General features: G+C 40.5%; 4 protein-coding genes across 4 annotated transcripts; 1 reads left to right on the top strand and 3 right to left on the bottom strand.

The window, feature by feature from the left end:
- Positions 1 to 1,812: 1,812 nt before the first annotated feature.
- Positions 1,813 to 3,717, top strand: MELLADRAFT_94272 (uncharacterized protein; the record flags this gene model as incomplete). Its single annotated transcript, XM_007417108.1, has 5 exons — positions 1,813 to 2,330; positions 2,405 to 2,484; positions 2,551 to 2,939; positions 3,016 to 3,328; positions 3,386 to 3,717. 5 exons carry the CDS (start codon positions 1,813 to 1,815, stop codon positions 3,715 to 3,717), a joined length of 1,632 nt encoding a protein of 543 aa, XP_007417170.1.
- A 14,447-nt stretch (positions 3,718 to 18,164) lies between these two features.
- Positions 18,165 to 19,086, bottom strand: MELLADRAFT_94270 (uncharacterized protein; the record flags this gene model as incomplete). Its single annotated transcript, XM_007417107.1, has 4 exons — positions 18,165 to 18,191; positions 18,256 to 18,405; positions 18,478 to 18,834; positions 18,910 to 19,086. 4 exons carry the CDS (start codon positions 19,084 to 19,086, stop codon positions 18,165 to 18,167), a joined length of 711 nt encoding a protein of 236 aa, XP_007417169.1.
- Positions 19,087 to 19,201: 115 nt separating this feature from the next.
- Positions 19,202 to 19,740, bottom strand: MELLADRAFT_68523 (uncharacterized protein; the record flags this gene model as incomplete). The annotated part of the gene is made up of 2 exons (XM_007417088.1): positions 19,202 to 19,204; positions 19,261 to 19,740. The coding sequence occupies 2 exons, from the start codon at positions 19,738 to 19,740 to the stop codon at positions 19,202 to 19,204; spliced, it is 483 nt and encodes a 160-aa protein (XP_007417150.1).
- Positions 19,741 to 20,428: 688 nt separating this feature from the next.
- MELLADRAFT_112636 (uncharacterized protein) lies at positions 20,429 to 21,854 on the bottom strand (the record flags this gene model as incomplete). The annotated part of the gene is made up of 3 exons (XM_007417127.1): positions 20,429 to 21,064; positions 21,140 to 21,352; positions 21,414 to 21,854. The coding sequence occupies 3 exons, from the start codon at positions 21,852 to 21,854 to the stop codon at positions 20,429 to 20,431; spliced, it is 1,290 nt and encodes a 429-aa protein (XP_007417189.1).
- Positions 21,855 to 26,388: the final 4,534 nt, after the last annotated feature.

The following is a 26,388-nucleotide window of genomic DNA, read 5'->3' as shown; positions in this document are numbered from 1 at the left end:
GAAATCACGCATTCCCACATGTGGGAATCCGCATCACACATGTGGGAATTGGCATTACAAATGCGAAAAGCAGAAAAAAAAATAAGAGAGGTAAGTACCGCAGGATCAATATCTCTTCCTTGGTTTCCAGCACGCACCGCCCACTCCTCCACCTTTCTATTATCCAGGAAAAGTGGAGGAGTCTCCAACCCTATTTCCTCATACTCACGACTTGCAGCCATATGCCGGCGATGTTGAAAGTTGCCATCAGTGCAGACATGATAGTCACACTCGTCCACATCTTCATTTGCTTGAAGTGGTCCAAAACACCTTGGACAGTTCATAGCCAGCTGTTCCAAAGCTGTGAGAAATAATGCACAAATCGTGAGTTCTTTCTCCTTGCGGAGAATCCATCTATAGGCGTCGATTGCTGATGAAAATGTCTTCCGCCACAGTCGTGGCTTTCACGAGAGAGAGATCTTAGTATACCTGAAACCAAATGTTGGACAACATATCATTTACATACTTGCTTTGTCTTTTCCACCAATATCAGTGGGCTTGCTGCATCTAGGAATTCGTCCAAACCCAGTGTAAAACCTTGTGTTCGAACAGTGCAATACTTCCATAGAGCATGATGCAACCTTAAAAGCCTGATGGAGTAAGCTGCTTGTGGATGAACAGGCGCACCCCCAATGTATCCCAGCCTGATAAGACGAACTTGATCCTTGGTACAACTACAGAATTGAATCAATTCTTGCTTTCGTACTGCCATCATAACAATCAATTTATTCATTCAACATAAGAAGTCGATTGATTTAGCAAAACACACCCAGGATATCCACCATATCAACCTTACGAGCACGTAGATCACCAACACCGCAGCAACATTCCTCGTTGAAATCTTGATCCCATTTTGAAGTATCACCCCATTGTGAGGTTACCTGTGATAATGTCATATACAAAATGAACATTTCAGGTAAGGACTTTTTCCAATTTGCATGTTCTTTCAATCTCTTGCTTTTATAATAAGACCCTTCGACGTATTGGGTGAATGGAATGTTGACATTTGGTACAACGGCAGCATCCGCATGAGTTTCGTAATCGTGGTTATCATTGTCATCATTGTCATCCGTATGAATCTGGGGTAATTCATCACTTCCACGGTTGTTGCCGTGGGAAAGGTCAGCTATAGCATCGTCTCGACCTTGTCCAGTAGGATTATTCAAACCAGCACCAGCTTGTTGGAGAGCCACTTTGAGTTCTTCAAGCCGGTTCTTCACGTACTGAGCTTGGCTGGTTTCAACTCGAGCAACAACGATTGCTGAGCCTCGAGGAGATTCCACACGCCTCTTCTTCTTCTTCTGACCAAGCGGACAATAAATCGACTTTCCTTTGCCCATTTTCGAAAGTTGCGACGAGTGGATGCGGAGTCAAAGTTGATAGTCGCTGAGCAAGGCAAATGAGTAATTTAAATTTCATAGCAGCTCGCACAGACATCTCCGGTTCTCAACCGGATAGATATCTTGGCCCCATATATCAAACAAGGGTTCAATAAAGTGCTTTGAACCCCTTGCTTGGACTAGTGTGAGAAGTTTTTCCCAATGAAAAATAAGGTGTACTCGGATATTCATGGTGTACTGTACATATAGAATTACCCAGTTCCTGTACGCTGTATCTGTACAAGGAATGGTTCTCCATTTTTTCACGATTTTGAAATACTCTCCTTAACAACCGCCTTTGTCCGCCCACTTCTTCCCAACCATCAATATGCCAAAAACTCGACGTCCCCTTTGAAAACCTGTTTCACCGATCCAAGCAAGCCCAAATCGTTCAATGGGCAAAAGTCACTTGCATCAAACTTCGCGCAAGCGTTTGCGCCGTATCTCAAATACGGAGGAGGATGATGACCACTACAAACCATCCAAAGACAGTGACTCATCAGACACCGATGTGGACCTCAAGCCCCGTGGATCTTCAACCAGACGCAATCGGCGTCAAACACACGTTCAATCTGTCGATGATGATGAACTTTTAGACCGGCTTTCCAGACAAATCTCACCTGAAGCGACGAATACACGTGACCCTGTCAACAATACCACCGAAGTCACCCAGCACGACTCTTCAATAGAAGACATAGATAACCTACCGAGTGTTACAAACTATAAGGAAGTTATTGATGAATGGCCTCTTCCACGGATTGCTGTGGTTGAACGACAACAAAAGCAAAAGCAAAATGTGGTACCACCTGATATATTGAAGGAAGCTAAAGCGATTCAATCACTTTACAAACAACAAAAGTCATTGCTAGCAATCATGGGCAATGTTAGTATGTTTACTATTGATAAGGCTTTGTACGTATTCTCTTCTACGATTTCTCCTTGGTTAGATGTTGATGAAGTTTTTGTTTGCATTTTTTATTAAAAAGAGGAGAGCTTGGAGGTCGCCGCAGACCTAGCGGTTACCAAATCTTCCTGAAGTATAGCAATGAGATCCGACCTGAGCGCAGTAAGTCTCTATTACTACACATCTTCCTTATGATCAAAAGATATTAATCCATGTATTCAAATGTAGTGCCAAAAAAGGGCGGTGAGAAAGGTATCTTAGCCAACCAAAATCGTATACTAGGAGGAAAATGGACGGCAATGCCACTACGTCACCGAGAAGTATTTCCCCCCCCGGTATTTTATGCGCTCTCCGGCCTCACTTATACTAAAGCAGTTATTAAAGTTAATGATGACCTAGAAGAATCTGATGATGAAGCCGAAGTCGAAGAGGCTATTCATGCTTTTGAATTTGAGCCAGGGGAACGTGCTGAGTTTGAGGCTTTGTATGATGAGCTGGTTTGGAAGGCGAAAGTAGCTAAAGAGTATAGCAAATCGGTATCCGGTAAATCTCAAGGTCCTACTCTTCCGGATTTTAACCGGCAGTCGCTCAAATGTATTGAGCGGCTTCACAAACAGGTTTGTGAAGCCCTCATATATTTCATCCTTACCTAGTGATATTCACAGATATTCACATCTATCAACACGTCAACAGATTGAAGACGAATCGAAAAATATGGGATTCAGTTACTATCTCTTAGCATGTAGCACTTATGCTTCAACCGAAGTAGATACCTCTTCACGCGGGTGGTGCAAAGAGTACACTTCGCATGAAGATATGGCCACATATGTTAATAAAAAATGTAACTTTGCAACATTGTTTGGAGCAACTGCACAAGGACTTTCTGTCGCTGAGACAGTTGCGGAAACCATTGGAGGAAAAGTCAAGCATAAACAATGCGGGAGAAAAGCTGATGCTGGTGATGTAGTGAAGTCAAAGCTTGCGGCGACCTTAAGAAGCAAACTATGTAAGTTCAAGTTTTATTCATCCTCTCTTCATTGCTTTATGAACTTTTCTTTCTCAGCTTCTTTACTAGGACATGATCAAGGCTTTCCCCATGGCCCAGACCCCGAAGCCATTTTCAAAGCTAGAGGTTACGACATCAAGTTAGTACAAATGCCAGGTTCGACACTTCCTCATGAAACTCTCAAGCTTGGATTTGCTCGAATGAATAGGAGTCGATCACAATGGCTGGATGATATTAATGCAGATCTTTTTAAGTTAGAGAAGATCGCATCTGATGTGGATGTTGATGGAAATAATGAAAATGAGCATGAGTTTGATGAAGATGCTATCAACACGCAGATTGTAAATGAGATAGATGAGGAGGAAGAATGGAACGGAGTAGGACTTTGATGATTTCGAGAATTAGAATTACATAATTTTAGTTAGAATGTTTTGAATAAGAGGAAAACTAGAGTCACATATTTGGGGTACCACAGGTCACACATGTGTGATCTGTGGTCACACATGTGTGATCTCGTATCACACATGTGTGACATGAGATTCCCCATGAGTGACATATGATCCCACATGTGTGATCCTGTGGTCCCACATGTGTGATCCTGTGGTCCCACATGTGTGATCCTGTGGTCCCACAGGTCACACATATTATCACGCATGTGCATGTAGCTCATAAGATCCCTCCAGTGAGACATCAGATTACACACGTGTAATCTGAGATCACACTTGTGAGAAATGAGATCACTCAAGTGAGGATAAGATATCCCACATGTGTGATGCAATTTCACACATGTGTGATCTCTTATCCCACATGTGGGATCAGGTGTGATTATATGTCGTGCTACTAGATCCTTTGTCCATTTCATCACCTATACATGGAAAATATTGCATGTCTATGATGTAATAGTGTGTGATCTCATTTCACACATGTGTGAGATGAGATCACACATGTGTAATGCATTTTCACACATGTGTAATCTCTTATCCCACATGTGGGATCAGGTGTGATTATATGTCATGCTACACGATCCTTTGTCCATTTCATCCCCTATACCGGGAAAATATTGCATGTCTATGATGTAATAGTGTGTGATCTCATTTCACACATGTGTGTGATGAGATCACACATGTGTGAAATGAAATCACACATGTGTGATCTGGTGTTATTATATGTCGTGGTACTAGGTGCTTTGTCCTTTTCATCCCCTATACCGGGAAAATATTGCATGTGTATGATGTAATAGTGTAAGTAATACATCCTGGTTTAATTGGTGCAATCCATTTGTATTCATCAAAAAAACTGCGAAAATAATTCAAAGAAACAAGGAAAACTATAAGCGTATATTTGGGGAAAATATGTTAATCACTCAATTCTGCTGCCACACATGGAAAGTGCCGGATATGAATGAAGTCATAGTGTAAGTCTTGCATCCTGATTTCAAAAACACACTCCATTCTGCATTAGCACAAAACCTTCAAAAGATATGTTTCAATAACATGAAGAAATCACATATGTGCGTTGGAGTGTTCAAAATATGTGAATCACTCAATTCTTCTGCCACACAGGGAAAGACCCGGAGATGAGTGAAGTCATAGTGTAAGTCATGCATCCTGATTTCAAAAATGCACTCCATTCTGAATTACAACCAATACTTCAAATGATATGTTTCAAACACATGAAGAAATCACATATGTGCGTTGGAGTGTTCAAAATATGTGAATCACTCAATTCTTCTGCCACACAAGGAAAGACCCGGACATGAGTGAAGTCATAGTGTAAGTCATGCATCCTGATTTCAAAAATCCACTCCTTTCTGAATTTGAACCAATACTTCAAATGATATGTTTAAATAACAAGAAGAAATCACATATGTGCGTTGGAGTGATCAAAATATGTGATTCACTCAATCCTTCTGCCACACATGGAAAGACCTGGACATGAATTAAGTCTTAGTGTAAGTCATGCATCCTGATTTCAAAAATGCACTCCATTCTGCATCAGAACCAAATCTTCATTCTCTTTATGTTTAAATAGCATGAAGAAATCACATATGTGCGTTCAAGGGGTCAAAATGTGTGATTCACTCATTTCTTCTGCCACACATGGAAAGTGTGGGATAAACATGATGGCATAGTGTATGTATGACTCCATCTTTATACCACACTTGCAATTTGTGGTGGATTATACTTCAAAAGATCAACTGAAAAAAGTTGATGAAATCACCGAGGTGTATGGAAGTTGCCCAAATATGACATTCCCATTTATCATTTTACACACATGGAAAGTGCTGGATAACAAATATTCAGCTCTGCAAGTACTCCACCCTCAGGTGAAAAAAAATTATTCATTGAACAAATGCGCAAAAATCAATTGATAAATGAATTATTTGGGCAAAACATGGGGGGGTGATTTTGGGGATGAATTCTCGTATCCCATCTTTCTCTTCAATTGTGAACTCACAATTTCTGCCACAAATTTCATCATATGATATTATTATGGGAACTGATAGATAGTTTCAAATATAGGAAATGAAACCATTGTATTATTGCATTTCACAAAGATAGGTCAAGAATGTATAGTAGTTGCGCTTGTATTTTTGTAATCTGATAACACCTAGGCACTTCATTAAAAGATTAATTTCACATCATTAATCAAAATATTTTCCTAAGATATCTGAAATAAAAGACACTTTTAATCTTTGCATTAAGCTGAGATACATCTTAACTTTGGGACCAATTATCGACTGAAATGCAAGATATTAATAGGGAGTTTTGTGAGTAAGCAAATGTTGTACTATATAAAACTATTTATCATTGCTTACTACTTAGAATTGTAATGCTTGATTGCAAGCTCCAATTTGGGGGAGGGCTTAAATGGCTGGGGGCTATATCCCAAAGCGTTTTCAAATCTTTTTTTTTCCTATATTGAAGTGTATATATCAAACGATATTTAGAATCATCTCTTTCACATCAGGTGATTGAATAATAAAGGAAATCTATAATCTCACATTCAAAAGGTAAGCTATTTCCTGCCAAAATTGCTCCTGGACAAAGTCACCATCATTTGATCAACATCGATTTTCATGTTGTTCGAAGAGGAGGTGCATTTGATCAATCTCCTGATTGATCACATTAAGTCTTCGCATAGTTTCTTCTTTATCAATATCGATTGACATAGTGAGGCGTATGAGTGTGGTGAAATTTGTAGAGCGTTGTTATGAGGTTACCAAAGTCTTGGAGGGGAAAGAAGTCAGAAATAGGTGTAAGAGTAGGGAAGTGATAGCCGAGACTGTAGCAAACTTACTAACCCTAGCGATACAAGCGGAATCTCTCTAGGGTTAGGGTTTGGTATGGTTTGGTATATCAAAATTCATTCGAAATTTGATATAGCTATATCAAATTTTGACTCAAAGCCTGGCTGTGAAAATTCATCACTCTCTGCAGGCTTTTCTATCGTTCTCTGGCCACGATTGCACGCGTTTTCTATTGGAATAAATCGAACAATGTGAGTAATTCATTGATGTCGATAAATTTAAAGTTGAAATTATGTTTGTATATTGATATACGTAGCAAATTTTGTTTCAGTAAAGTCCGAAATAGAAGGGACGTGGATGCTACGATATCTAGGAGTTCGATTGATAACATAAACACAAACGTGGATATCTCATATTCGCCAATTGGATCATTGTAAGTATATTCATCATATTCCTAAAGACTTAGTAATATGATATTTACTTGGAACACTTTTTTTCCTTCAGAGTGATCGAACGATTGAACATTTAGTTCTAACTATCAATATTCCCCATCTATCCCCCAGTTAGTTGCTGTTTGCTCCCAAGTTGTTGGACTCCGTGCTACAAACTCTGGGAGTCATTCGGCCTACTGTTCAGGGAAGGGTTGATAGATAGATAATACTACTTACTGGGTGACTGGAATAGGATCGAAGGAGTAATTATTCGCTCATGGGAATAGGACCAAGGTAGGTAAGAAACATAATAGACTACTAATGTTTAAATAAATGTGATTAAGATAAGAAATTTAACTGACTTCTGGTGGTTTATTTCTAAATCAGATTCTTATTGTATTTCGTCATTATGACTAGATCAAGAAGTAATCAACGTAAAAAGGATGCAGGTCATAAAGTCAAATGTTTCAATTCGAGGACTTCACCTAGCTATCATCAATCAAGAGAACTCTATCGTAAGGAGAAGATGATTGGGAAACCTTATTATCGTCATCATGCAAAAAGGACTGCTTTGAAGGCACAGCTTACTAAGGATTTAGGTTTACCATTAAATACCAAATTTATTTTTTGTTATAGTGTAAAAGATCATCCTGAGCTAGCTGGAAGAGAAAGAATAAGTATCACTCATGGGACAGTGGTGGTTATTAATAAGCGTGATCTCTCCATAGTATTATCTGTTCAGTGTATTCCTTTCAAAGACATGACACCAGAACTTCGAGCTCAATATGATCATTCTATATCAACAACTTTCCAACATGCAAGAGCACGAAACAAATGCAAGATTCATTGTTCTCTCCAAAAGTGTGAAGAATCAGATGGCGAACCACTGGATGGCTGGATGGGATGTGCTGGCTGGCGAGGAGGTTGTGATAAGGATAAATCGCTAGGTCAGTATCTTACAAGGTCATATATTAAATGACAGCTTTTCTTATGCTAGCAATTCATCTCTTTAGGACCTTACTCTTTCAATGCATTTACATCTGCAAATCCGGCACGTATTCAAACTGATCAAGAAAGAATGATTGAATTTCATCAAATTCGTGATTTCTGGGCGGGAAGATTCTCATTATTATCCCTTTTCGTATTTAAAACCAATCTTGCTCTAGCCTTTGAGGCCTCGGTACCTGGGTTTCATGATCTTTTATGGCAAGGTACTCAAAATGGACTAGTTTTTGCTTCAAACTTGGTGGTGACATGTTTAGGATTTCATAATCGTCCACATACAGATAAAGATCATACTAGGTATGCCTTTGGGATGTGGGGATTAATTGTAATGAAGTCTGGAATGCCATATGATAAGGAGAAGGGTACGATAGTAGGTAAAAAAGAGGGTGTTAAGCTAGGTGAGGTGAGAGGTGCTAATTTTCAAGTTGATGAATTTGGTGTTGAGATAGCTTTGGATGTATGTAATGGAGTATACAATGTATTATGGGATTCCACAGTAAGTTTAATGACCAATTTGAACATGATCTTCATAAAGATTACTTATATAAGTTTAATATTTGGGTTTTTAGATTAATCATTACACTACCTCGTCAGTAGCTTACGATGGAAAAGGAGAGGTAATTCCTCACCAAAAATGTGGGGTAACTTTATATGGATCCTCTTGTCAGATATCCCAATCATTAGTTAATCGTATTAAACTATTAGGTGATAAGAAGAAGGGTATAAGTGATCTACAATGGAAGCAGTATTGTAAAGAGAGGGTAAAAACATATGAGGAAATGGCGAGCTACAAGGAGAAGAAGATAGTTGAGAAGAAGGAGCTAAAGAATAAAGAAAAGGAGAAGAAAAAAGAAGCTAGAAATGCAAAGCAATCACTAGTTTGACTTCCTTGACATACAATGGATCAATTATATGATTGCCAACACCTTTTGTATGTTTTTATGTTTATGTGAGATCCTATTCATTTGAAATTTTGAAATTTAGGAAAAGGATTGAAAAGTGGTTCCATCACTACCACATGTTCCAAATGTGTGACACATTTGATCCCACAGAGTGTGACAGAAGATCCCACATGTGATGCCACATGTGGGACATGTGATCCCACATGTGGGACATGTGATCCCACATGTGGGACTTGTAATTCCAGGTAATCCCACATATTTAAGATGGAGTCCCACATGTTCCACATGTGGGACACATTTGATCCCACAGTGTGTGACATATGATTCCACATGTGGGACATGTGGGATCACATGTGAGATGTGTAATCACAAGTCCCACATGTTCCACATGTGTGACACATTTAATCCCACAGTGTGTGAGATATGATCCCACATGTGGGACATGTGGGAGCACATGTGGCAAATGTGAGATGTGTAATCACACATCTGGAATGAATGATCCCACATCTGAGAGGTGGAATCACAAATGTTGGACTTCTAATTCCAGGTAATCCCACATGTGGAATCTGTTTAAGGTGGAGTCCCACATGTGGAATCAGTGATCCCACAAGTGGGACATATAATCCCGCAAATGATCCACATTTCTGAAGTGGAATAAGTGATCTTGATCACACATGTGAAAAGTGTAATTGAGAAGTAATTACACATATGACCAAATTAGTCCCAAATGTAGGATCTCATCTATATGGCATAAGTGGCTGTGACAGCTTTATAGCTTGAAAGCTTTAATTTGATTAATATTAAGACATTAATGAAAGTGATGCAATGCCACAGGTGTGAAATGTAATCTCACCTTAATCACATTGCCCACATGTGGGAATCATGATTTCACATGTGGGAATCAGGATCCCACATTTGAGAATCATGATCACACGTGTGGAGAATGTGTCCACACGAGGGAAATGGGATCCCTCATGAGGGAAATGTGATCCCACATGAGGGAAATAGGATCCAACATGAGGGAACCCAATTCCCTCATGAGGGCATTGGGATCTCACATGTGGGAATTGGGATCCCACACACATGTGGGAATTGGGATTACATATGTGTGATGAAGGTTCCCACATGTGTGATCAGGATTTCCACATGTGGGAACCTTGTTTCCACATGTGGGAAACCTGATCACACATGTGGAAATCCCGATCACACATGTGAGAATCTTGATCACACATGTGGGAATCGTGATCACACATGTGGGAATCTTGATTACACATGTGGGAACCATGATTCCACATGTGGGAACCCTGATCACACATGTGGGAATCTTGATTCCACATGTGGGAACCCTGATCACACATGTGGGAACCTTGATCACACATGTGAGAATCTTGATTCCACATGTGGGAACCCTGATCACACATGTGGGAACCTTGATCACACATGTGGGAACCGTGATTACATATATGGTAAATCTTACATTTGGGACCACATTTTTCCACTTTTCAATATTTTGATCAAATTCCAAAAAGATATTAGATTAAATAGATATTAGAATAATAATTGAAAAATAAGGAAAGAAGAGCATTTGAATATATGACTTTTGAAAACAACTTTTACAACTTATGAATTACAAAACTTCCTCTACCCATTCACAATTAGATCCTACAATTGAGTTGCATTGATTTCGCCATTCTTTGAAAACCTGGATGTTTTCAACATAATAAGATTCCCACTCTTCGGCGAGTGCACTTCTCAACCTCTTCCAGTCAGGATTGAAGTGAGGGATAGGTAGGTTTGGTAAGAAGGAAAGTTCGAGGGATATACAATGACAACTATCGATGATACCAAGTATGATTGGTTTCGCTTTTAGACCAGGAGCCAATAGAAGGGGTGGGGTGGTTTGGCAGGCTGTTGCCACGTTGGAATAGAAGATAACGGGTCTATTGTAAGTATTTGCGATCACACAGCTACCACCTGGTAGTGGATACCATAAGGATTGTGGTGCCCAATCATCCGGATGTTCTAGGATGGTGAGCATCTTTTTCACACTAATTCGACTTGAGCTAAGTTTCGGTAGATTTTTTTTATACCAATCATAATTTTTTCTAACTTCTTTCGCAAGCTCGTCTCGAACCTCCATTGCTTCTTCTGCCGTTCTTCCAAGAGATACTGCGACTGCTGCGAAGGTACAGAGTCCCTTCGCGGGGACATTCGTGGCGAGCTTTATAAAGGGATAAATGATATTTGGGAGAGTTTTAACAAAATCCCATCGCTAATATATTTGTTAGTTGGGTGCATAGATCAATCAAAATTCTCGGGAAATGTAGCATACTTTTAAGACTTCTGGGTTCTCGTTATTCGGGAATTCGGTCTCGTTGGGGGTGCTTGTTCCTGTATGCGGAGGAGTAGAAATGGAATGCTGCTTATTAGGCGTTAGGTTCATGTCACAGTTTACCTGCAGATGTACTTACACTTTTTGATGGACTTACGCTTTTTGTATTTTTCTTAGATTTCTTCTTAGCTGGTTCAATCTATGTAGGATGATGAATATGATAAGAATATCATAGAATACAAATCAGTAGATGATAAATATAATATTGGAGGGTAATGATAGGCTTACAATATCTGAATGTGAATTCACTCGAGTGGATTTGCGGGTTGGTGGCCTTGTTTTGTTGGTCTCAGTACCTATAGCTTGCTCTAAAGGCGCTTCTTCACTAGTTGTTTTTGTTGAATTCTTGGTCTGAGTGTCAGTAGTTTTTGCTGGAGTATGCTTTTCAATTAAGAGAGTGGTAGGGATATCATCGGAGTTGTTATCATCAATGGTCGCATTTTCTTCCTCTTCATTTTTTCGTTCTTCCTTGTCTTTTGTTTGTTCGTGTAATTGGGGTTCTTGATCAGTTTCTACTGATCGAGAATGGGATCGTCCAGCGGTGGTGGTGGTCGATTGCTATTGAAGAATGAAAAAAAAAATAATTGATTGGTAACTTATATCAAAGAAAAAAAAATGACGTACTTTGTTGATGACAGGCTCAGTTAGATTTTTAGCTAGTTGACAATCCCTTACAAAGACCGCGAGTAGACGTTGCTCGGTAGCTTGGTCAAGTTCTTGCAAATGCGTGATCAAGGCATGATATCGCTGAGGTATTGCAGAGAGCGTTTTAGGTGGAGATAATGCTTCATTCGGTTCCTTTGGGGCTGATACGGTTGTATCAGTCTTTGAGGCAGCTATCTTGATGTCATTCGAGGTATGAATTGAATTTGAATTGGCCTTCAATTCATTTTCTCCTCGTTTCCGTTTCTTAGGCTTCACCAAGGGCGCATCATGATCTATCTTCAGGTCGAGTATTGGCCCATGATTGTGTTTGTTATCCTCAATCTTGATGTACCAAGTATTGGTAACCGGATCTCGTTTCGCAGTCATTGCAAATGGGCATGTGGGAATATCAAGCGTTTTTCCCTGTGCTTCAGCTGCTTTCTTAGCCCGGGTCTGCTTGCGATTCGGTCCAAGAGCACATTTCCAAGTCGAGAATAGGTTTTTCCGCACGTCTAGATTCGTGATTTCGTATTGGTTAGCACGGGCATGGGCGGTGAGGTGGGCTTCTACATCATCGACGGTCTTGAAGGTACCCTCTCTAGGTGGAGGTGGTATCTTGGTGTACGTTTTCGGCTCCGAGGAGGTGATAGTGGCATCTTGCTGCTCGGTAGAGGTAGGGGGTCCTGCGTCCTCGGTAGATGTTAGACTCGTGGTTTGGGCCGGTTCAGTAGGTGGGTTGGTGGTGGTTGCAAGCGAAGTCTCGCCGGTAGAGAGGGTGGCAGTTGTTGTGGTAGTTGTTGCGGTGGTCGTGGGAACAGAGGGGGGGGAAGTATCCTTGGTGGTTGAAGTGGAAGAGTCCATCGAAAATTCAATATTTTTCCTAGAGATGTTGTGTGATTGAAGGTGAGAGGGATTCTTGATGTTGTGGGATCGATGGGAAAGATTTTTCAAGTCTTTCACTCATTCGGTCCCTGGCGAAGCTGTGGGTGGTTACTTAAGTACATACATAAGTACATATATACTTAGGGGTGATGTAAATGACACATAGGAGATACGAACGAGTCCCACATGTGTGATTATATCGACATATGTGGGATTTGAGTGTTCCCACATGTGGAATTCGAACCTACATATGTGGGATTGATGGTACCATTTCTTCATGTGGGAGTTGAATTCCCACATGTGGGATCTCTGTCACACATTAATCCAAGAGGGAGGCGAACTTCAATGACTATTCTTGTGTCCCACTTGTGGGATCATGTGTTCCACAGGTGGGATCTTAAGTTCCACATGTGGGATCGTATGTTCCACATGTGGGATCCTGGGTGTCACATGAGGGACTATATGTCCCACATGAATGATAGAAATCCAAAGCCGCCCATGTGTAACTTTGAATCACTAATGTGGGACGCCAATCCCACATGAGGGACTATATGTCCCACATGGGATATCCAATTTCCCACATATGTAATCTCACATCTCACATTCACTAATGTGGGACGCCAATCCCACATGGGGAACTCTATGTCCCACATGGGATATCCAATTTCCCACATGTGTAATCTCACAGCTCACAATCACTAATGTGGGACGCCAATCCCACATGAGGGACTATATGTCCCACATGGGATATCCAATTTTCCACATATGTGATCTGACGTCTCACAATCACTAATGTGGGACGCCAATCCCACATGAGGGACTATGTGTCCCACATGGGATATCCAATTTCCCACATGTGTAATCTCACATCTAATGTGGGACGCTATCCCACATGAGGGACTATATGTCCCACATGAGATATCTAATTTCCCACATATGTAATCTTACGTCTCACAAAGACTAAGGTGGAACGCTAATCCCACATGAGGAACTACATGTCCCACATGGGGGATCCAATTTACCACATATCACGTTCCACATGAGGGAGCTTATGTCCCACATGTGGGACTCTGGTCCCACATGATAATCTCAAGTCACACAGGGATGGAGTTACAGGTCTTTGATGGGTTATAAGACGTTTATATGTCCTTTATTCAGCTAAATCAATGTTTTTTTCTTTGTGAATATGGTGCAGAAGAGGTGTTAGAGCAGTGTTTTGGTGTTCCTGAGGGTGTTAAAGTTGAAAATTTTCTTCAGCCGCCGACGCGGCAGGCGCGTCAGCGTGTCAAAAGGGAGGTCTTCGGCTTATCACCAATGAGAATGATACATTTTCCTTCGGCTAGTGTCCGAAGTGTCGGGTAGGCACAGGTGAATATTTTACAAGTGACTGCAGAAAAAATGGAGTAAATATTGTGATAAAATGATTATAGATGACAGATCAATATAAAGGATTATAAAATTGATGAAGATATAGTGATGTATTTCAAAAACTGTAATACTTTACAAGTGACTGCAGAAAAAATGGAGTATTGTAATAAAATGATTATAGATGACAGATCATTATAAAAGTTTATAAACTTGATGAAGATTTAGTGATCAAAGTATTTCAGAAACTGTAAAATATGGGATCAGTAGTGTGTTTACAAGTGACTGCAGACAAAATGGAGTATTGGATTAAGATGATAATATATGACAGATTATTCTAAAAGTTTATAAACTTGTTGAAGATTTAGTGATTAAAGAATTTCATAAAACTGTAAAGAAGGGGATGAGTAGTGTGTGTTAAAGTGAAACAAGAATAATTTACAAGAGACTGCAGTAATCTAACCCTCCCTTTAGCAGAAGACTATGTGAAGACTTCATCATATTGTTGGAGGCTGGTGGTGTCAGTTGCTCAAAACTTTCAGGAAATTGCAACATGTTGTGTAGATGTAGAAACCTATTGAAGGAGATAGGAGAAGGCATTAGTAATATTTACCTTTAGTTTTTGGATTGTGATCACTTGTGGATGAGAATGATTTTTGCTTTTGCTTCTAAATATCATGTGTCAGTAATTTGCTGAGTTGATCAGGTTTTGGGTTCCAAAAGCAATGACTTGTCATGACCATTCAATGGATGATAAAAGAGCACAAATTGTTCATCAACCAAACACTGTGGCTCTAGATATGTTATACAATCAATAAGCTGATGGCTTTTGTTTTTCTCGTGGCTCTTATGATCTTATATATACTCAGAATACATTAACCAAGTATATACACTGGTATTTACTTTACTGATTTGCACAACATCATGATGGATTTTGTTTTTCTCATGGCTCTTATGATCTTATATATACTCAGAATACATTAACCAAGTATATACACTGGTATATACCTTACTGATTTGCACAAAATCATGCAGATGAATATATATACTCATGATATATTGATGACTTGGTTTGCTCGCATAACACATATAATAAGAATATATTAACTGATTATATTGAGGATCAACTAATGATATAATGCTGTTTTTAACTTTTACTTGCACAAGTTAATGAGAATGTATTAAATAATGAACCTATATTGATTACTTGTCTTGCTGGCATAACACATATAAGAATAATTTATTAACTGATTCCAATGAGGAACAACTAATGATTGACATTATTGTTTGTTGACTTTTACTTGCAAAAGTCATTGAGAAAGTATTAACTAATGATATACACTGTTTTTTTTACTGACGTCTGAACAACATATCACTGTGCGGAACTTCCAATCCAATTTTTATATTGGTATATATAATAGGACTTGATGTACGAATAACTGGTACATGTTGAAGGATTGACCTGATGACTTGACATTTCCTGATGTTGGATAAAGACCTGTTTGATTATCCCCATTGCATTCCTTTCCGTGATTCAAATGATGTGAACCATCAAGTGAGACTTTGAGCAAGTGGGCCATCCAGTACAATGTCTCACTGCTCAGCGTAACATCACTGAGCAGAATGTAATTGATGTGAGTTGTTTTTATCAAAACGTGCAGTACTGCAACGTTTAGTTTCTAACACCCAACAAAACAATAAAATCACATTAACATCAACTTGCAGCAATGACTCCTTTAGATTAAGATCGTCCAATCAATTAACATCTTGACTGCCACTCAGTTGTAGTCCCAATGTTTGTTTGATCACATCGGACCATTTTGATCAAATATCAAAATACGATGTTGTTCAAGTTGAAAGGGCTTCTGATGTAGTCAAACATTGTGATTTGCGGATAGAACAACTATCTTGACTAACAATTAATATGGTTAATCATGAAATCACACATATCTATTACAACGATATTTACTATGATTGCGCAATAGATCATATAATAATCATGCACAACGACTGTCAAAAAAACAATAAAACACTCTACAATGCATTTTGGTGGTTTTCTACAAGATCTTCAAGGATGTCTAAATCCAACAACCCCTCGTCCCCATCATCGTCGTCCTCCTCGTTAGGCATACCAATCATTTGTTCCCATTGTTTAGGCCAAGAACTGACTAACACTTGCCAATTGGATAACAAGTCGTGATCGAAACCATCAGGAAGCTGAAGGTAAGAACCTGTTCGCAACATCACATCCTCAATTCCGTTTTTCCATGTAATCCAAAGTTTACATGCCCTTTTCGCCATTCCCAATTGAAGGGAGAGTGTTATTGGATCAATACCTTTAAATGTAATTAGCAATAAATTTGATTTTTGTTACACGTTTTGTACTGATCAGGTGGCTTGCTGTTGCGTTCCAGGTCTCTCACCTTGCTTGAATAGCCTAGAGCCCACTGCAATTGCTGTCGCAGCTCTCGACCAATTCTGCGCATTTCCTCACGCGAGCTGCATTGAATCCGCCACGCGTCAATTCCTGATTTGGTCAATGGGTCAACAGCCCAATCCTCATTTGGATGAGTTAGATCGTCTATTTCCCAGAATGGATCATCAATCTTCATTCTATTAATAGACTCAAACAAGGGAGTGGGGACCAAGTTTGCAGGACAAAATGTCTCGTTGAACCGCGTAGCATGTCGCAGGTAAGTCCTATGGCAGCAGGCCAATTTTTTCTGTTTGTCAGACGTAAGACGCTGATATCGTGCGCGATTCTTTTGGTCTGCAGTTGTTTGGGTGGTTAGACCATGGTGAGATTTTGGTGGCTTAATCTTGGAAACATAAGAAACCACCCATACCGGTGGTGCCATCCGCTCGACCGCGCATTTCTATGCATTCAACCTTTGAATGGTACAGCTTGGACTTTGCAATCTGTAACAACATCAAGGGTTTGGCTCGGTTGTCTGTTTTTGCATTATTAGAAAGGCAAGTAACTCGTAATCAAATGAAGAAACTCACCCGTCATTCCAGTTAACTCTCAAAATTGATGGGATCCTAACAAATCGGCAACATTCTGTATTTGTTTCTCCAACATGGTCAGAGTTCTCGGCAAGTCCAGTAGCTCGTGCTGTTGTTCTTGAGTGCGTAACGGGGCTGTGCTTGCTTGCAAATTGGCCAGCTCGGTACTAAGTTGATTCTAATGTTTTAGAATCAACTACACGAGTTGAGATAGGATGGAAAAAGTACCTACTGGGCTTCAATCAAGTCTTCCTCCAGAGCCAATAGAACCTTCAATCGGTCTTTGAGTCTACGAGTAGTGGCAGTAATAAAGTTACGCTGGATGTGTCGCTGTTGCTGCCATTGTTGTTCAAAGAAAGTCGTGCTGTACTTAGGATTTGATTTGGCCAAATCAGTTAATGTTTCTGAGGCTTTTACAAGCCTCTTCTCTACATTCGTGGTCCAGGAGAGCATCCCTGACACTAGTTGGTGCGAAAGTGGGAGATCAATTGCTTGCCCTCATGAGAACACAATACAAATTGCCTACTCATTCTGAACAGCGCCTTCTCATTGTGATGGAGGCCACGTTCATTCAGTGATACCAGTCGATTTTGTTTGGTTGCGTATCGAAGCATTGCAACCAATACTCTGATGTCCAACCACACACGCTCACATCCTTCGCCGTCCGAGAGGCCCCAACCCTTGTTGAGCCGAGGGTTGTAGTCTAATTGGCACAGCCAATCATGCACATAAGCGTGGAAGACACTGGTGCCAAACTTTAGGCGTCCAGCAGCGCGCTCAGCAGCAAATTGTTTTCGATATGTATGTTGGAGACTTGGTCAGCCCATATACTGTTTTTTTAGAAACAATAAATCGAATCACATTCCTGACCCCCTTCTCAATGTTACAACCTATATCATAAAGTATGCCAACTCTTCGTTCGCCATCCGGATGATCAGAAGTGACTTCCAGGATCCAGTCAATGAGGGCCAGTGCGAAGTGACTCCTGTGTTATCAAAATGTAAAGTTATGTCAATAGCGTGAACCAACATGAAAAAAAAGATTGATACAAGCTGTTCTCCACTTTGTACTAAGTTCACAAATCTAATGATGTGATCATGGCGACATGCCATGACCACCAATCCTGTCTCATCCATCCCTGGGAATGATTTCTTTCCCCTAACATCGTCCGCTGCGGTGTGTTTGTCGGTACAGGGATCCTACATAGAAATCGATTGGGTTTACTCTGACCATTGGTATTGAGCCTTTATTAGAAATGATTGATGACTTACCACCAGTTCATCTAGTTGTGGATTGCGCGTGCCACCGCCTGCCATTGCCACTGCCATTCTTTCCACTCGCTCTGGATCCATGAAAAGCTCCTGCGGTTCAGGATTATGACCAGGGATTTCGTGGCTAGCAGCTAAGTGACGTTTATGTTGGAAGTTCCCGTCTATACATAATATGATGTGTGGTTCGTCCGGGTTTGGAGTTTTGTCCACTGGCAGACCAAAGCAACGTGGGCAGTTGCTGGCGAGCTGATCGAGTTGTGATAATTGCAGTAATTCGAGCTCTTTCTGTCGAATCAAACTGAGAACTTGTCGATGGGCTCGAACTGCATATGTCAGTGGCTTTCGCCATTGACGTGGCTAAAACATTCACAAGTAAGTGATAATATTGATCAGATTCAAAATGTCAAGTTGGTCAAACAATTCGAAACTTACCTGACCAGTCTTTGTACTCAGCATGAGTGGGTTTTTGGCGTCAAGGTATTCATCAAGAGCCTGCGAGAACCCGAGCATTCGAACACTACAATATTTCCATAGAATGTGGTGGAACAGCAGCAGCCGGATTGAAAAAGCTGTGCGAGGAAAAGATGGAGAAGCGGGAAAGTACCCCATCTGAATGAGCCTGACCACGTCCGGAAGGCATTTACAGAAGCTTATAGATAGTTTCCTGCGAGCTAAGAATCTTGTTAGTGGGAGTTTTCGTCTTCCTGATAGAGTATATACATACTTACTGTGTATGTCTACTAAGGTTACCACACGTGAGGACACTGCACAATGACATGGTACTTTAAAATCATGATTCCAAATTACGACATCTCCCCAATTGCTAGTTTTTTTTTGAGCAATGATATATGCGTCAACCATTGCCTGAACAGCGCTGGCCCATTTGGCTTCGTATGCAAGCCTTCGGGCTTGGTACAGGTTTGAGTTGAGTTCCAAAATAATTTGTCGCTCCTCTTCAGAAAGTTCATTAAATGGTATTCTTTCATCTTCATCAATATCTTCCCAATCATTATTGTTATGTGTATATCCGGTTTCATTCCTATCATCTATTCCATGTTCTTCAAAGTTGTCAACATTGTCTTCGTGAGGTGCTGCTGATCCATCTTTCCTGATGCCCAAAGCCTGAGTATCCGAAGTTTGTCTACGCACTTTGTTCATTTCCTTGGCATCTTTCTCCTCTTGCTTCCGAAAGGTGGCCTGCAGGTCAGTGGCTGGCCGCTTCCGCTTGTTGAGAGGTTTGTAAGGTGTTGGTTTTGGAGCCATGATTGAAATATGGGGAAAATGTAATGCAAGAAGATGAAAGATTAACTGCGCCAAATGAAAAAGTTCATTTCTGTTTAAATCCGTCAAATCACAGATGAATTAGGTTTGCACCTACAGATCTGTATGCTTACAGGTGTCTTAATCTTTTCAAATATTAGCCTCCTTGAAATCGAAAATCACTGCTGTGAATTGGTTTGTTTTACTGAATCAAATCGGAAATCACCTATTCATGAATTTGTTGTACTGCGCTTCTTTATTTTGTGAGACTCACTCTGCAAGTTACTAGCTACCGACTGCTGTGAATCGGTTTGTTTTACTGAATCATTTCATTTTAGTTGATTAAATTCACTTGATTCATTCTACTTATGAATTAAAGCGGAGAATATAATGTCAAATGTCAAACTCTGACCTGTGATTGAACAATCTCAACTTGTGTTTCCCAGGAATTACGAACATTTTGTCTCATTCATGAAATAATGAGGCAGACTTGTTTCTCAATGTGTGTTTCCCAGGAATCACGAACATTTTGTCTCATTCATGAAATAACAATCACGAAATAATGAGGCAGACTTGTTTCATTGCATCAATACAACTTGTTTCATTTCACTTATCAATACATAAAGCGAGCATTTGGACATGAGCATAACTCGGTAGGTTATAGTTAGCAACATATATGAGAATCTACGCATCATTTGTGTTTCTTTGCACTGAGAGTGCTGCAGGTTCTAGAAATTTGAGTTCTTTTGACACCACTCTGCGCTGCGACTCCTGTAACTAGATCTACTTTACTTCGGGTTCGACAGGGTGATACACTCGCAGTTTTCTTGATAGTGGATCTGGTGGTTCTGGCCTGTGGTATTGGAACTTGCAATGTATCGCCAACCGGGTGGGGTGAAATCGGAACTTTGTTGAATGATAAGCTGGGTAGCGTGCTGGGGACAGAGGCCTCCTGATCGATGTTTCTTGCATGGTCATGAGAGGAAGGTTCATGATGTTCGGCAGCACTATTAACATCGATTTCAGGTGTTGCATCAAGAACCTGGCAATTGGTCTGAACGCTTGGTTGTAGAGAAGGCTGGAGGAGATCTTCAAGAAGAAAAGAGTATATTGAATCAAAGGAGGGCTGATCATTCATAAGTGGCTGGTTGTTCATAACTGTGATGTTGAGAGCATCGATATCAGTACTGCTGGGCCGAGTAGGAGATTTTTCTGGTTCCTGGCAATACATAATACTGGTATCGTTATCTTTAACATGCAAGGGAGATTGAAATTGAATGAGTTCGTTGAATTGTTCTAAGTCGTCTAAAAGTTGTATAGCAGCGTCCTGTTTTTATTTAAAGTTCGGTTTTGGTTAGTGGATAAAAATCAAATGCTTACTAGGCTGATGAAGCAGACTTACTTGATGGGGGTCAGGAAGATTGGTGGGAATCTTATCTTCAGGTACATTACATACCGCATCAAGTAGTTTGTGGATTGATTGTATAATCTCATCTTGTTGAGAGGCCGTCATTGATAGGATACGGTTACTGATTGATAGCAGTTGTGATTGAAGGCTAGTGTCTATCGGTTTGTGACTTGGATCTAGATCAAGTGTTTGCTCGGCCTTTGGAAACTGAAGACAAGTTGTCAGCTCACCTGAAATGTACAGTATTAAAAAAAAGTACTGGACTCACAGAGGTTGGTGCAATGCTGGATGTGATATCTGGAATTTCCATTTCCATTGGCCCATGATTGTGATATGTGTTCTCGTGATGGAGAGTCCAGGTGCGTCGTTCTTTGTGGAAAGTAGCTTTCATCTTGAAGGGGCATCCGATCTTGATTGATCTGGTCTTCTTCGGTGGATCACACTCGTTCGAATCAGTTTGGCCCTTTCGCTTGGCAGGTTTTCCTCCACAATGGCAGTCGTATTTGCAGTAGAGGTACGGATCTCGTCCAGAGTGACCGATGATGATACCGTACCCTTGATGTGGTGCAAACTCTTTGACGAAGTTGTCAAGTTGTTTGCGTTGTTCAAAAGGCTCAGTGACCATTGGATTAGGATCGGGCAGAGTCGATATGGGTGGTGGTGGTAGCATTAGAGAAGAAGGTGTGTTGCTGGTAGTTGGTGCTTGCATGGAAACGACTGGTTTGGGTGCTTTGTGAAAGGGTGATGTGTGTTAATAGGGGGCTGGACGAGGAAACAGTCGTGAGAAGAAGGAAACAGTGTGAGGGGGTACAGTGGCCGGGGCGGGGTAAAAGTGGTGAGCTGGTGGGGTTGTGGTTGGGTTTTGGTGGGCTTCTCACCTGTGGTGGACTTACTGGTGAACGGGTAAGCCTGGTAGAGTTGTGGTGAGCGTGGTAGGGTTGTGGTGAGCCTGGTGGGATGGTGGTGAGGTTTAGGTACTTGGACTATTGACAGACTTTGAGGAAAAAAAAACCAAAAAGTTCTAACTTGAGATCTAAAACTAGATCTAAGGGCAGAAACGGAACGTATCCAGTGATAGGACTTTCTCTACCTCCGGATACTATTGGCCAAAAGTAAAAGGCCAGAGTAGGTATATTTATAAAGCTGGAAGATATTCCAGAATCAATTCTTAGGTATAGTACAAAAATAGTATTTTTTGTCCATGTTTTTTTTTCAAACGTCAATAATTCAGTCAATTTACGTCACAAAGGTTAATGAACTATATATTCTTGGTGAGGAAATACAGGAGCAGGTTTGTACAGATTTATGATGCTGTATGAAATCATCTCAATTTTGGTGGTATTCCAACCACTTCTCAACAAATTCTCAATCAATGGGTGTTATCCATTTGAGATCCATTTCATAACTTTCTCATAACTTGCTAGGGTCAGTGGGATGCACTGGCCTGCCAGTGACTTGTGATTGGGGGCTGTGATAAGGGTTATGTCATGGACCAAGTCAATCAAAACACCTTGGCTTCAGCAATCTGAGAAACAGAGGATGTGGGTGCTCTTAGTAAGGTCAAGTATTGTCCCCTCCGTAAGGTTACTGTCAAGGCCATCTGCCACATGACAACGGCAAAACTGGCCAAACTAGCTTACACCGGATGTTCCCATTGGGACATCAAAATCTTAAGATTGCTTACAATCTCTCTTGGTCTTGCAACTGGATGCCAGGCCGGCGCTCTTGGCCTTGGTAACAGGTATAAAAATAACAAGCCAATGCAAATATTCACCATGTAGGTGTGGTGTTTGCTCGTCGACGAGCGCACACGAGTCGCCTTTGAGGCACACGAGTCGCCTGTCAGCCCTGAGCCCTGTGTACAGGACCACGGACTAACAAACACACATGTAAATATATGTAATACATATGTAATTATATGAAACTTGTCTAAAACCATAAGAATTACAACTCATGGCTCAGTTTCAAGAGTCACTTAAGTAACAAGACTTACTAGGACTTAACTAGTAATAGTAAACCTAACCCAAACCTAACTCAAAGAAAAGCAAACCTAAGCGCCAACCACAAGTTGACGCCTAGATCTGGAATATATAAACTCCTCTTCTTCCCACTCTAGAAGAAGGACCAACTTATTATCATTCCACAATTCCACATCACAACTTACTTGATTCTTACCTAGAATATTGAGTATAGTGATTTTATTGTATTTGATCTTATAGTTCTACAACCTTCCTCAAGCCCTTGTAAGCTTTAAAGTGGTGGTTCTAAACTAGTGGGACTATATATTTATAGAACCAAGCTTTAGAATTGCATAGGATACCTCCTGAGTTGAGTGTAAAGTATCCGGCGGAACCTTTGAGCAATCAGAGTGTAAAGTTCTGCAGGCTCTATCCCCAACAGAGCTCTTGAGTAAGCTCCTTTGAAGGATTACTCAGCCATCCCACTGGCTTTAAACCCTCTCCTTAGAGGTCAACTAACTGAAGTCTTTACTTGTGTGTACCAAGTAAAGACTTTGTTAATCTTTATTCCACCCGTACTTCACCTTTTTAGTGAAGAGTCAGCCAAAAAGTAGCTGACCCCTCACAACTTGGGGGCCTCATCCGGTTTTTGTTCCTACAGACCTCTTTCTGTCCAGTCTCATTTTGTTTTACTTTACTTCTCTTTTATATAATAAAATTGAAAAATAATACAAAAAATATCTATTTCTTTTCCTTCAAATTCTAGAATTTCCATTTTTTCTTTCCTCTTGTTTTTTTTAAGATCACATTTAATTGTGATCACAAGTATTTCCTCAGTTTGTAGATTCAATATACTAAAGTGTTGTTCAACTGTAATTGAAATATTCACAATTCTTCTTCAGAAGAGTCTACTCAATTACATTAAAAGACACCCCATTTTTTTTCAATTAAGTGTGATATTTCATGTACACACTGAGAAAAGAGAATTAACAAGCTATTACATACATATATAGCATCATTTATACTACTTGTCTTTTAGTATTTGTGCTACATATATATTATTGTCTGTGTGCAACAGTAATTCCACATTGTGTTGAATTATTTGACAAAAATAGTGGACAGAGCACGTGTGTAGTTTATTACACAGCGTGTCAAGGAAGTGTAGTGTAATTTACATATACTCAACATTTCCATTCTCATAAATTTCAACGTCAAATTCTATAAGCATATTAGCCTTATAGAACTGTCAAGAGTTGACAGATTCGATCACCTGTCACATTTTCCTCGGAGCCGGGTAATTTTCTTTAGTCCTGCTCCTCGATCATATTGATACAGGGACCTCTACAACCCTCTACCCTCGGAAATCACCCCACATCATCATAATCCGAACGATCACGACATTCGGACTGATATCTCTCGAACGACATCAACTTTTGAAGACTATTGTCAGTGTTGCTTGGTCCACGCGTTGTTGGCTTCCCGCTACAAACGCCAGGACCATTCGTCCTGCATTAAGATAATTCAATTCCAATCGAATCATCAAAATTGCGACGTCGACCACCTTCATAAATACCTTTGCCATTATCGAACACACAAATTCAATACTAAAAACAAATTATCGCATCTTCTTTTCTCAATACTGGAAAGCTCTGATAAAGAAAAAGTGAAGTAAGTTAAACCAACTTACTATTTTGTTCTATCTTGTTCTATTTTTTTTTCTTTTCTCATTATTGAAAAGCCTTAACATTTGGTTTGAATCACGTTATTATTAGTGACTTCATTCGTTCTGGAAGCTTCCACTCAACCACACCAAACAATACGATCAGAAGTTATAAAAACCTACCGAAGTTCTCCTCTAAACGATTCCTTCCTCAGACGATTTCAGCTGTTTAATCGTATTGCAACTATCAAACTCTTGTTAGTATTTCCCCACTCGCCCTATTACCATTTTGTAGATTGTCATATTCAGTTTATTATCTCTTCATTTTTCGATCACTTTATTCCTTAGATCACAGTTCCTACAAGCCACCAAGCAAAAAGCATTAGCATTTACAAAGTCGGTGGTTATTATAGTTTTTTATTGTAATTTAATTCGCTCAAACTTGTTAGATCAGAGTCTGATCTTGCATTTGATTCTTTCTCTTCTCTGTTACCTATTTTCGAACCGTCCTCTCATTTTTTTTCTTCAAGTGGATCCATTAGAGTGCAACGATCAATCTTCGTTTCGAGATCTAGCGAATCGAATCCAAGACGTTGCAAGCGAAGTCGGGACCTATTCACCTTGCAGTACCCCGGCTATCAACGGTACCATCGCATCAATTGACGGGCAATCAGTTGTATCGGAAACCACACCGTTACCATCTCGATTCCAGCCAGAAGCAACCAATACACCAACACCATCAGGTAACATTCTTGATTACATTCAAGACCCAGGTGATTTCTTTTGAAGTTTTGTTATATAGCTTCTATTCACATAAACTCTTTAATAACATCTTTCACTGTTGATTCCGAACTTATAGACCAGATCGAGGCAGTCAACCACTTGGAGAGTCAAAGTAAGCAGCCCTTGCTTTGAAAACTTTTTTTTTAATCTATTTCTGGTTTCTAATTCAAAGATTTGTCTTTATCATGTCTGCTCGACCTCGGACTCGTAGTGAATCAAGGAAACGAGCTAGTACAACCGACCTTGCAAGTGACCAACGAAGCGAGGCCGGTGAGTCAACCAATCGCCCAGGAGGACCAAGCCATGCCAGTGGATCAACCGGGCGGGGGAGACCGCGGACCAGAGGTAAGAAAGTCCTCCCTATTACATCAACATATCAGATCAGCAACTGATCCGTTGATTGCAGGTGAACCAGGCCCATCAACCAGTACCTCAGCAGATCGACCCAGAGGTGACCTACCTATGGACTTCGCTGAACGCACAATACGTGCGTTGGGAAGGGGCCAGGGAGTTAGGGAAGGATCACCCCGACGCCAAGAAGATGTGGAAGAACACCATCTTCGAGGCTCGAAGGATCTGGAAGCGACTGATGTTTCAATTCAGGTACCCAGACGAAACAATCCACAACCATATCACAAGATGGTTTCGACCGGGCACAACCTCATGGAGACCGTTCTGGATCGATCCGTTCGACTTCAGGGTCTTGCCAGAGGATCAAGTTCGCATGCCTCAACCTCAAACAAACCATCCCAAGCAGTTCAACAAGAGAACTACCAACGGTTGATCCAATCAATGGGACAACAACCGCAAGAAGAAGTCCTCGATTTCGACCTCCGAAGCCG

The sequence above is a fragment of the Melampsora larici-populina genome (genome assembly GCF_000204055.1).
Source record: "Melampsora larici-populina 98AG31 unplaced genomic scaffold MELLAscaffold_68, whole genome shotgun sequence".
In the NCBI taxonomy this organism is placed as follows: domain Eukaryota; kingdom Fungi; phylum Basidiomycota; class Pucciniomycetes; order Pucciniales; family Melampsoraceae; genus Melampsora; species Melampsora laricis-populina.
This window is presented reverse-complemented; position numbering and strand designations above follow the sequence as displayed.